The sequence below is a fragment of the Thunnus thynnus genome, chromosome 22, assembly GCF_963924715.1.
Source record: "Thunnus thynnus chromosome 22, fThuThy2.1, whole genome shotgun sequence".
NCBI lineage: Eukaryota > Metazoa > Chordata > Actinopteri > Scombriformes > Scombridae > Thunnus > Thunnus thynnus.
This window is the reverse complement of record NC_089538.1, coordinates 12,999,752-13,013,103: the sequence shown is the minus strand read 5'-3', so window position 1 is coordinate 13,013,103 and position 13,352 is coordinate 12,999,752. Positions and strand designations below refer to the sequence as shown.

The following is a 13,352-nucleotide window of genomic DNA, read 5'->3' as shown; positions in this document are numbered from 1 at the left end:
TAGTCTGACAGAAAATGCAGTTTAAGCATTGAATCGGTGCTCCCCCTTCAAGCTGCATCTTTAGTGTGCATGTCCAGCTCATTTTATCTCTAAAGGACTCCATTATCTACCTCTTACCTCTGTGCTGTGAACTGACTCATAATCAATTGCAGTTTTGCCTAAACCGAAAGCATCATATGTGTCTTTGCTGCCTTATAAACTAGCTTCAGTTCATTGCTGGAGGACTCTAAATATGAAAATACCAATGAGACATAAAAAATGCAGTTTGCCAGTCCTTGTGACTCAAACATCTGCGATCAATAATGAGTGGATATCTTGCAGAGTTTGAATAGATTTGTTCAACTCGCATGGGGCCTTGAAGCATTTGTGAGGATACCTAAAACTGTGAGCGCTGATTTACTCGATTCACATAAAAGAATCCTGTAAAAGCAATCTCATTTGCGGTGCTAAAGCTGCGTCCTGTGCTTCACTCTGATACCTGGTTAGGTAATAGAGCGGCGCTGAGAGTTATATTGGAGGTGACACCCCATCAGGCCTATAAATAGCTTTGCACTTTTCCCCCAGGAGCCCAGCTGTAGCTTTCTCTCAGGCATTTGATCACTTGTTTGTAGGGGACTGACATCACCTACTGCTGCTTCGACTCGCTGGCTTTCTGACTTCTGCCTGCAAACACACACTATCACACACATGCACGTCCTCAGCCCTGTAGTAGCTTCATTACTGCTGGAATACAGTATGTGAGAAAGACTTTGATCAGCTGCTCTGATGGTGGTGCTTTACACAGATAGTTCGCTTCAGGGTTTCCCTAAACTACATTTAATGATGACTCACCTAATCACTTTAAACACTCAGCTATAATTGCTACGAGCAGGGCTGGGCCCTGGATGAACTGAATTCTCTGGTACTGTTTCACTCTTAAATAAATACACCAGTAATTGGAGGTGGTAGTGGGGTGGTGATGGTGATGGTGATGGTGGGATGGGGATCCAGGCACAAGCCCAAAACAAGCTTCATAACAGGTGGGAGTATGGAGCGAATGAAAAAACAAAAAAAGATATATACAAAACCTCTGCAGGCTGTGTCTGACCCCAGTGAGTCACTGTCTACACAAGCTGCTCCAGCGCTGGGAATGACTCAGTGATGAGCGCTAACATTTCTGAAGTGCACTTCTGTTGCTGGTTACAGTATGTTACCCCAATTTGGAAATAGTATCATTTTAATGCTCAGTATTTCAGTTAAAACATAATTAAAAATTTAATTAAAACAAACAACATTGGTAATAAATTGCTACTTTTTAATAGGGAGATCTTCAGGGGAACATTCATTGTCTGGGACTCTTAGTTCCCTGAGAGAAAATAAAATTCAACAAAGCCAATTAGTATCACCTTTAAATAAGGCATTGTTAATAAAGGTTTTATAATTACTGACAAGTGGCTTTATATATGGTTAATAAATAATTTATTAATGCTTTACAGGTCAGTTTGAAGTCAATAATAAGTCCAAGTTTTGTGTTGCCATGTTGTGTAAAATCTCTTTGGTGACTATGTTTGGTACCACTTTCTTACAAGGCACATTTATAAATTACTTATATAATTACTATTATAAATATTACTAACACTTTAAATGTCAATTATAAACCATTAATAAGAACCACCTCAGGGTTGCTGAGTTGGTGAGCTCCAATGGATTGTTAGACCAGTTTCCCTTGGGGAAGGTTTGCAGAATATCTAGACTAAAATCCATTTAAAAAAATAACTTATTTACAATAAAAACTCTAGTGTTAATGGATTATTAGGAAGCTAGAGACCCATGAGTATTCATTAATAGATAAGCAACATTTACAACAGCATTATTACCAAATACAAATGATACACAATAGCTAAAGGGATTGTTTACAACTTAGCAACCCAAAACAAAACATGTGTAAATTATGAATTAATAATGAATAAATACATTACATTTAAAAAAGGCTGCCATATTAGAAAATGATGCCTTGCTGAATCTGTAATAAGGGAGTTACCTCTCTCGTTTGTTGAAAATAAGAAGGATTTTTGTGACCCACCCTGCATAAAGCACACAGAATATGGCTGCGTAGTATCTGTGTTATTAATAAATAATTAAGCAGAGCTGGTATCTCCACAAAATCTGACTCTAAAATACTGACTCAACTACTGGATGTCATATTTCCCAAACCAACAGCAGCTGCATGTAAATGAAGCTACATCTACTCCAGCTAGACTATCTGGACGGGTATATTGGCCCATATTGGTATGAGCATTGACAAGTAACAAGAAATTTCATTTTGGAAATGTCAATACATGTCAGGTAAACTTATCAGGATCTGCTCGGTACATATTGTTGTCACAATTCTTTAATAAACCAAACAGAAAGGATCCTGATTGTTTATGTTATGTGATCATGGAAAAATGAAAATTGACTGATATGTTTGTTTTTTTAAACTCTCAATTATCAGTGTAAGTATATCAGCCACAAAAATCCAGTAACTTTTACCACTGTTGGTTCATGGATGTAAAAGACTTTGTACTCATATTTTCTCTCTATTTGCACCTTTTTAAAACTTGTACTTCTTCTTGAACTGTGTGTCCATTGCAGTGTGTGTTCTTGGGAAATTTGCATTTTTACTTATTGAGTTGCTTGATTGTCCAACAAAATTAATAACCATTGAAAGACATAATATGAGGGGGTTTGTTCGGCAGAGCAGAACTGGTCAGTGTTCTCCCCAGTGTGGAAATTAAAGCAGAAATTAAAAAATAAAACCAGATTTCTTCACTATTAGACTACAAACTGTATGTCTGCTGTCTGTGATACATCTCAGTCTTCTTAACCACAAAAACACAAGACACAACAGAGATTTTAGGTCATAGAGACAGTCCTACTTTGCATACAAGACACAAATCATGATACTACACACTGAATCTACAGTAGCCACGGGAATATAAATAATTCATTTCAGGAAAAGGATCTATTTGCCACCGTGCCTCTGCGGCGCGTGTGCACCTGGTGCCATTTGGTCACGGCAGAAGCGTCTCCAATTATCCAGGAGCACATCCCTGGATTTCTCTGCGCACTTTGCCTCCGGATCCACATTGATTTTGAGCAAAGGCGTGATCAATGCGGACGACACGAGAAACACGCACATGAATAACTTAATGCGGGATGATTGATTCGTATTTGCGCACAAGTTTGCGCAAAGAAATTAAACAACACAGAGAGGGAAATCTCAACATATGTAGAGAAGAAGATGATTAAAATTGGATGTTTTTGTGAGCAGGACAAGTTGTTCCCATGTTTCCTGCTGTGATCGCCGTTTCTTCACGTGATATGTAGCTAAAATGATCTTTCTACTCTGGTCCTCCTCAGTCCCCTACCAGATCTTCATGAGTGGGCTGTTTAAATGGTCGTAGCTGCCGAAGGACACGCCACACACACCCAGCTACCCTTTGCAAAGCGCACTTAACGGATGTTAATGGGAAATAATCGGCAAGTTTGAGAAGAGAAATGGTGGCGGGCGGCTGCTCGGTTCAGCACGCTGGACAGCGCACGGGGAAGTTGGAGAGGACGGCGGCGCGCGGACACACGAGGATTTAATTGAAATTAATTTTTGGGGAGAGGCTGGAGACATGAGCGACGGGTGACCATGATTAATTTCAGGTGCTTATTATTAACAACAGGCGCAGGTAACCCGAGAGCGGACTTTCTGGAGTGAGACATGGACTTTGCTGAAATTATTTTCGCTTTGTTCATCGTCGTGGTCGCGGTCGTCTCGCTGTTGTCAAACTTATTGGTGCTGCTATGTTTCGTCCACAGCACCGAGATACGCAGGCAGGTGCCCGGTGTTTTCACCATGAACTTGTCCTTCTGCAACATACTCATCACTGTTCTGAACATGCCGGCCACCTTGGTGGGGATTATCAGAAACCAGCAGCCTTTTGGGGATTGCATTTGCCACACGGTGAGCTTTCTGGAGACTTTTCTGACTGCAAACACTATGCTGAGCATGGCAGCTCTAAGCATAGACCGGTGGATAGCGGTGGTCTTCCCGCTCAGTTACTCCACTAAAATGCGCTACAAGGACGCGCTGATCATGGTGTGCTACTCCTGGCTCCACTCCTTCACCTTCTCCCTGACGGCGCTGCTCTTCTCCTGGCTCGACTACAGCGACGTGTACGCGTCCTGCACCTTGCAGCCGAGCAAAGGAGGCAGCGACAGGATTAAGTTTTCAATCTTCACCGTGGTTTTCCACGCCACTAGCTTCATCCTGTCCCTGCTCATCCTGTGTTTCACCTACTTGAAGGTGCTGAAAGTCGCCAGGTTTCACTGCAAGAGGATTGACATTATCACCATGCAGACTCTTTTCCTGCTGGTCGACATTCACCCAAGGTAGTTCACCTAATACTTTCCCTCATTTATACGCATGTTTTCTTATTGCACTTCAAATGTAGGCTATATATAACTAATAATAATGCACACGTCTTGTCACAAATGTTGCAAACTTTGCTGTTTTCAGCGTCAAACAGAGATGTTTAGCTGAGCAAAAGAGGAGAAAGCAGAGAGCCACAAAGAAGATCAGCATCTTCATCGGCTCATTCATCATCTGCTTTGCTCCTTATGTAATTACAAGGTAAGTCGAGTTGAGAGTAAACCATGAATCATTTAATTTACTGCAAATGTCTTGTACAACTCTTAGAAAATGAACGAGCCCCTCTTATAATGATACAGCCTGAGCAATTACCTTGTGAATAATTTGGTTGTTTAGTCTGAATATAACGAGTGAATAACTCATTAGCTTTGTTTTGTGTGGTGTAAAGACTCATAAGATACAGCTCTCTCATAACATTGGATCAGATTAGTGTAACATCAACACCTACAGTGCACAATCACATAACAGTTTGTCCTCAGTTAACACCACACTGCTCATTTTCACCTGGTGATTTGAATTCTTATATTTCTAAGAGCCATGAGATGGCTCATTAGACACCTGCATTGCCCCGTAAACAGGTGGCTCTGAATGGTGCTTCCACAGAAATAAACATGGTCAAGGACAATAGACAGACAATGGTTGTTGCCACAGAAAAAGAGGAACTGCTACAGAGGCCCAAAAAAACTGTTGTCAGCCAGATGTGGTGCTGATGATCCATCAGTTTGACATTTGTGGTGTGTGAAACATATGCGAGGGAAGAGGGAGAGCACATTAACAAGGGAAAGTGTCTGAGTAATTGGAGTAACCTCCTGACCAAACCTACCCACTGGAAGTAGCCTGAGTGACTGTTGAAACCAAAACAGCTAATTATGATAATTCAGGCCCAGTGCTATCTTTTCTGCTTTTAAATAGGCCCTTAAGCACATCATTTACTGACAGTAGGATTGTAATATGCTTAAACCTGACACATCCATTCTATTTTCATAACATTGCCTTTAATTAGCAGAACATAAGGGACTGTATGGAAATTATTTGGATGAGGAGGGAGGTTGAACCTTATGATTCATTTTCTAAAAAAGACAAATCCCTCCACATAGTTATTAAAATTTCAAATGGATCCTTTCTTGACTTAAGTGCAACACCCTCTGCAACATTTTGATAACTGATCTATTGTTTTGAAGCATTTTTTAAAGAAAATTTTCTGATTCCAGCTTCTCAAAGGTGAATATTATCTAGTTTATTTAGTCTTCCATGACAGTAAACTGAATATCTTTAGGTTGTGGACTGTTGACTGGGACAAAAGAAGACAGTTGAGGACGTCACCTTGGGCTTTGGAAAATAGTGGTTGACATTTTTCACCATTTTGTGAAATTCTATAGAGCAAACGACTTAATTGTCAGATTGATCGATAAAGGAAATAATCGTTAGTTGCTGCGCTAAAATGGTGCACCATCTAGAACTCAATATGTTAGTTGAACAGTAATTATTATAATAACCACCAAATTGCACACCTGAAATTATGGTGAACATAGAATAGTGAGTCCTATTTTTCAGCTAACTGAACTTTTATTACCACTGTGAGTGACTGAATGAATCAGGCACTGGAAACTGCTTCATTTAGCTCAAGGGAAGGTCAAAATAAATTATATATCAAGGGTGTGAACATGTTAAAAGACCCTCTCCTAAACTTACAAGCATTTTAGACCCGCTTTTCAGCAAAAAGAAGAAAAACTCAACCCTCCCTCTTTTTTTACGCGCTCTCCTCCCCTAATAATTTTGGTACAGTCCCTAATATGCTAAAGGTTCAGTCTTAGTTAATCATCCCACAGTAAAATTTGAAAAATGGAAGAAATAAAGAGTTGTGAATTGTACTTCTGATTAAAATGTACTTTATTTAGTCATGTTTTTGCTGCCGCCCCTTCAGGTTGGCCGAGCTTCTACCCTTCGTGGACATAAACCGCCACTGGGGAATCATCAGTAAGTGCCTGACATACAGCAAGGCTGCGTCCGACCCTTTCGCCTACTCCCTCCTACGTCAGCAGTACAAGAAAGTCCTGGTTACCGTCGTCAACAGGCTGCTCCGTCGTGACCTGTACCCCTCATCTGGCCATAACAGCTCTTTAGACACGGAGAACGACTACTGTCTCCAGAGGATCAGCTAATGGCAAACGCGCGGACATGACAGATACACACTACAGGCCAAAAATAAAGGTTGCCTCTTGGAATAAGGTGGGAGGAGGAAGAGAATGAGAGACAGAGAGGACAGGATATTGTTAGGAAGGGAAAAGATAGAAGATAGCACGGACAGATTGTGGGTGGGGGGGCAGAGAGAGAACAAGAATAAGGAAAATGGTTGGCGGAGAACAATGAAAAGGCAGTAACAAGGGGGAGGATGAATGAGAAAAGAGTTAAAAAAGAAGAAGAAGAGGGCGAGGGCGAGACAGATAGGGAGTGACAGACGATGTGGAGACGCTGGCTTCAGACAGTATTGGTAAACAAGGGATCTGTGACTCATCGGTGACAGGAAGACACACACATACACACACAGATAAAATGAATCAATTTCATTGAATAAGTCATGGGTTCAGATTAATCTCAAACTGAAGGACCACCCTGCTGGAGACCTTACTGTAGGGGCCCCCTCATCACTTTGAGAGACATGTATAAAGTGGCCTTTGTACTGTACCAACCACTTTATAATGATTTTGGCTAATCCACTTGCAGTGACCTTTCCTCAGCCACAAAACGCAAGGACAGAGCCAGAGGCTTGATGGTCGATAGTGGCGGAGCGAAGATGTGAAAGGCAGCAAAGACTAAGTTGTTCCTGGTTCTGGAAAATGTACCTTCAGTGAATGGATGGAGACTCAACTGCTGCACATTATTGCCATGTTCTGTATTGACCGTGTTAGACTACTTTGCAGTGTCATGTCAGCCACTGAATATTAATGCACTTTGTCTAATTCTCTCAGAGCTACTAGTTAAAGGAGCCAAAGGCAAATAACATTTACACAATGATATTAAAAGGATACGGCTGGTGATATTTTATATTTTTGTTTTTGTCAGCAAGTCCCACGAAAAGACCAAAACCAACAGTGCACTCAACCCCTTTTAATACTTTCCAACTTCTGTAGCTCTCAGCCCCAAGCCCATTTAGTCCTACACAAGAAGTAAACATCGGATATTGTTTTTTTTTGGCATTGTTCCCTTCATCTCAGAGTGATGGTGGAGACACAGACAGGAAATGCGGGGAGAATAAGAAAGGGTCGCCTGCCAGAATTCACTTCTTGAATTCGTTCACCAAAAATGGTCTCATATGTATGTAGTTTCATTTTTAAAGAAGGCTAAACGATTTCCTAAAACAGTTGGGTACTGTAGTTTTTAGCAAGCGTTATACAAACTTGAGTAAATTGTTCATTTTATGGGGGACTATTTTCAGCTGTGGATTAATACACATTCGGTGTGCTTCAAACAGAAATTCGAATGAGTGTCGAAGATATTGTTTGTCAGAAGGTGTGGTAGTGAGGAACCAAGAGAGTGAGACACAGGCTTCATAATCGGGAGACTCTCGATGGACCTCTGTGACCTGTAAGGCTCAGTCGTCTGTACAAGTGCCCAAAAATGACATATATTTCGTTTAAAAGACAGAAGCCTTTTAGAGGCTGTAGTAATTATGACAGGAAATCAGATAACGTTCTTATATTGCTACAAAGTCTGTGTAGGACGAGGTCGTGGTGGATGGATCGGTCAACAAACATCGAACACAGTTCGTTTCCCATTTCCATCTGGGAGTCAACACTGTTTTTTAAAAACCATGACCACGATCATCCCCAACCTTATCCACATGACCATAGTAACCGTGACGTCGAGGGTCTCCAAACCTTAAGGAAGTAGTAATTTTAACCTAAACCAGGATCTTTTCGCAAGCCTGCACAATTGTTTTTCGTGCCTAAAGCTAACCTGACCTTAACCATAGCGTTGTCACATCATAAAACATATTTATTTTTCAACAGTGATTCGTAACGATTTTCAAAGGCACAGCCAAATGATGTCCTGCTGATTGCTGCCATTGGGGCGTCAGATCAGAAAACGCTTGTAAATGTCGCTCCGGAGTGCGTGGACCGACTATGTATTCTCTGTACTTGTTCAAGGCAAGGATCACATGACAGACAGGGAAAGCTAAAGGCGTCAGTAGGCTAACTTATGGTAGCCATGCTAGCTTGTCTGCTTGTATTGTAGAAGAAGGTAACGCTAAGCCATAACAGTGAAGAAGGGTGTAACACAACTGATGGAAATCCCCTTCATCACCACCTTCTGTGGTTCATGAAATGAGCAAGATGGAGCTGAAGTGGTAGGAAAAGGGTTTGGGGGAAGGGTTGTTAGGGAGGATGCACAAGAAACTGGACTAGAGTGAGGTCTAATGATCTGGTCTTTGTTCCTGAACCTAAATTAGATACAGGCAATAATTCTAAGTTTGATACATTCATTATTGGTTTTGGCATTTTTATAGGAATTGTTGGCAATAATAAAACTATATAATATGACCAGATTTGTCCTATAAAGTGTGAGTTTGTAACTGAATGTACTAGGGATAGCCCACTTTTAACTGAACTGCATTTGTACAACTGTGCTTTGTTTTGCCAGTTGACTGGAAGAAAATGTTTCTATGGATATTTACATGATGGTATATATTTTGCACTGTACAGGAACAACTTTTTGTCTAGATAATTTTCCTCAAAAAGGGGAGCGATGTGATGTAGCATAGGAATGCTTTCAAAGTGCTTTAAACACACTGTTTTGTGTTTGTGCCAGATTTGAATATGTGATTTTTTCAGCTGTTCTATACTTTAACCAGAATAGCTGCTTTATTATTATTATTATTAAAAAAAAAAATCTGTTTCTTTGGACGTATTTTATGCACATGTATTTTTCCTCCTGTGAGCCACTTGCTGTTCTTTGGCAGTGTCATTAGCTATTAGTGGAATATGTGCAATAAAAGTTGTCAATTATAAAGCTATTAAAATCCTTAATGTTTTCACAGCAATGTCATTGAATCTAGATGACATCATTTGATCATATTTTATTTGAGGATTCAATTTGTGAGATTGTAAATTAAATTCACGCAGGACAGGTTAAAGTTTTGGACACTAAATAGAAGATATAAGACTTTTATTCAAATGATTTAATGAGGATTATGGAAAAATTGTTGGTTATACTCAGTATCTGAAATTGATGAAGGAAGTTAAATAAGACAAATTAAGAATTTTGCAAAAAAGGGAATACTTGAAGGAAATTTGATTCCTCGTTCACCTGTTATTGAATCACATTGTTCTGCATCCATCTGCCTCGTGGCTTAACAGTAATTACATCGTAGATGATATGCAGCATAAAAAATGACCGCTGTGTCACATGAAGCAAGCTCTGTTGCAGCAATATCACCGCCAAGTGTAATTAAAGAGACGGGTCAAAGATCATTTTTGCCGATTAGTGATTGTGATTTATTCTGACTCAGTAATGACTCAAGCTTAATTTGATGCATGGAAGCAGACCAACAGCAATTATTTGCAGCATTAAGTGAAAGAATCTTCATTTATATGGATAACTCAACTACCAGCGTCTCTGAATCCCAGCAGTTCTGGAGATGCTAAAAGCAACTGAAGGTTGTACTGGAGCCAGCCATCGGCTATATTAGCACATCTTTCTAATTAACCCCAATCATCAGAAACTGATAAAGGAGAAACTGCTAATTAAAACTGTTCGAATGGAAAATGTATGCATGGAAAAATATTTATTTGACAGCAGCTCAGTACAGTACAAAGGACAACTGAGTCAGTGAGTGTCAAACTAGTTTCTATAGTGACTCCTTTTCTGACACTCAAGTTAAATGATAAACTACTAATTATACAAGACAATTTTTGTATTAACACGGACTTCAGCCAGTCTGCAAGTAAACATCTCAAACTCTCTAAACACTTAAGTCTATTTGTAGGAAGGGCAACAGCAAACTGATTAGTCACTTGAAAGATTACGGTTGTTGAGAGAGAGGAGAATGTCTTCGACTGATTATCTGTGTAAGACAAAAAAAGACGTTAAAATACAGAAAATAATGACAGGAATGAAAAAAAAGGGTACTTCACATTCATTTTGCAAACATTTGAACAATATACAGTCTACTTTCAGCCTCTTTTTCTCAAACCTTTTGTTCTGCTAAAACTGTACATTACACTTCACTGGTCTTAAACCGACATACGACCTTTTACAGCTCTACTTCTCTGCAGAGTTGTTTGCTCATCACAAGTGTAGATGGTTATAAACACTGATCACGCGGGGCACACAGATCAACAATCTTTCTTCTTCATTGGGTTTATGATCATGTGTATTCTCTAAAAAGAGCCCTATTTAGGTTATTCATTTCCTTGTGTTAACTACTTTATTATAAAAACCTTTTGCTTTCTCTCTGTAAGTATTTGTCAGTGCTTGTCCTTCCCAGGTGGCTTCATGTCCTTTCAGTTTCTGAACCGTGCAATAATCTGCATAATAAACGACCCTGTTAAAGATCTAATTCTTGTTCGTGATTTAGCTGAAGGATACTAGTATATCTTCTTTAACTCCTGCTTGCACCACCTTCAGCTCAACTTTACTCATCGCAGCCACAGGGCCGAACTCACTCTCAACATACTCTACACAGTGATGAACCCAGGGGTCCTGCGCCTGCCTGCATGATGAATAATCATGCTACCCATTATGCTAATTCAGATTAGCTCAGCTGGAAGGAGAGAAGACCCTATAATTAGTTGAATGAGTAAAACAAGCTTACTTAGAAAATGTAGGTCGCCAAGATGAAATTTGGTATGTATGATGCTCTCAAGGATTTTTTTAGGCTACCATCACATCAAATTTGGATGCTGAGCTGCTAACTTGATGCCTAGAAATCAGGTTAGGTGTCGACCACGTGAGACAAACAAAGTGTCCCCTTGAGGATTTTTGCTTCTTATCTGTGTTGGTAGTAATTTGGATTATTATTTTTCCATTAAGGAGACATTTAAAGCTTAAAGCCCCTGAAGACATGGTTTGAAATCTCAAGTATTCCTCTATAAGAATAAATATTCACAACTACAGTAAATAAGCAACAATGAAAGTTAAAGTTTGGGGTAAAAAAAAAGGTATTATCTATATAACACTCAAACACTGCTTTATCAGGACTATGTGTGTGGTCTGATCAGATTTGATTGACAGTGGAAACATGAACAAACAACTGTCTTCGGGTTGTGATTCAAATGTAGCTAAATTCTGATTGGTGCATAATTGTATGAGACATCACCTTTTCCTATCTGAGCCATGCCCTCTTCAAACCAGTGAGAAGCGCTCAGGGAAAGAAGAAATGCAAATATCTCTTGTGTCAAATAACCAAAACTGTTCAAACTTAGCCAGAAAATAGTTAATTTATGTCGGACCACATTGCTCATAGTAGGAAACTGATGGAGAAAATATGTTTTCAGGGCTTTTAATGGAAGGCATGTTTCAGGTAATTAACAGGAACCTCAATCAGCCTATGACAGTCAGTGATGTGGCTGCTGGTAGCTCCTGTCCTTCAACTTTTCTCAGGGTTCCTTGTTTTTGCTCATAAGTTGATTCTCAGGCTACAAGATGGAGGTGAGAAACCCTTGGGTAATGTGGTACAAGTATAATGACGCCCCCTGTTGGATGAGCACAATTGAGTCATCACAAGTTTCTGATGTCAACACTGCAAACACCAAGGCCATCAATATATGTTTGTATTGTATTTATTGGGACAATGTACAGTTTTAAACATAAACGTTAACATTTGATGCACTGCACCAGAGTTAGCTTTAAAGCTAATTTTCATCTGCAGTCCCTTACAAATAAAACATGTAACAGCACAATATAAAAACAATATAAAGCAAAAAACACACAAGACACATAATACAAAATACAAAGCTACACACAATAGCACATCACATACACCCACAATGTCAACTAGAAAATAATAATGTAAGCTTGTCAAATTAAAAGCAAGATTATCAGAGACAATATGAGAAGACCATGAGATGAAATTTATATTCAGTGGTTACAGAGCTGAGTAATTTTTAGCAGATTTTTTAATTTGGTTTTGAATGTACTGATTGAACTACAGTTCTTCATATCATCAGGTAGGACATCCACTGAGTTGTGGCTTTCACAGTGAAAGCTGACTGTTCAGATGCAATGTGAAGAAATGGTATGGTACAATCTTGTATAGAGGATATTCTGGAGGATCTAATAGAACTTACTGAGCGAGTGCACATGGTTGACTCCTGCAACAAGGGAAGGTGAAAATTGTGAAAATAGCAAAAATGGTGACTCATCAAAGAGTCATCCAAATAGCCAGTACTGTAAACACACAGTAAACCTACTGATGTGTTACTGAACCTGTGTGAGGGTTCATCTCTATATACAGTGTATGGTTTGCCTGCACTGGGATATTTCTTTGAGCAAAGTAGGTCAAACTAGAAGAGCAGCTATAGTTATTCTAGCCACATTTGTTCATTACTCTGTGGCTTTCTTATACAAAAAGGCTGTGTGAACAAGGTATTTCTGTGATTCCACAGATATCTACTGTCTGTCTAGAATGATGAAATATTTGCCGTGGACCGAAAACATGTTTCAAACCAATATTTTCACAGACTATTTTCCTTTGCTCTTCTTCATTATTTGTAAGTAGGCTATAGGTATCAGTGTACCTGCTACACTGGTTTCATCCCCAGCAAACATTTTACAGTATCTTTCGAGGCAGATAGAAGACATCTCCCAATAGTACCTTTGAAGATGGAACCTGCTGCAGGATAACAGGTAAAATAAAAGTTTTGACTATTCCCATGAGGCTTGCATAAGGAACGTTGTGTGGCCAAATCAT

General features: G+C 39.5%; 1 protein-coding gene across 1 annotated transcript; it reads left to right on the top strand.

Moving 5' to 3' along the window:
- The first annotated feature begins 3,054 nt into the window (after positions 1-3,054).
- Positions 3,055-10,104, top strand: LOC137174849 (G-protein coupled receptor 26-like). Its single transcript, XM_067580344.1, has 3 exons — positions 3,055-4,401; positions 4,529-4,642; positions 6,366-10,104. Exons 1-3 carry the CDS (start codon positions 3,731-3,733, stop codon positions 6,601-6,603), a joined length of 1,023 nt encoding a protein of 340 aa, XP_067436445.1. The 5' UTR covers positions 3,055-3,730; the 3' UTR covers positions 6,604-10,104.
- Positions 10,105-13,352: the final 3,248 nt, after the last annotated feature.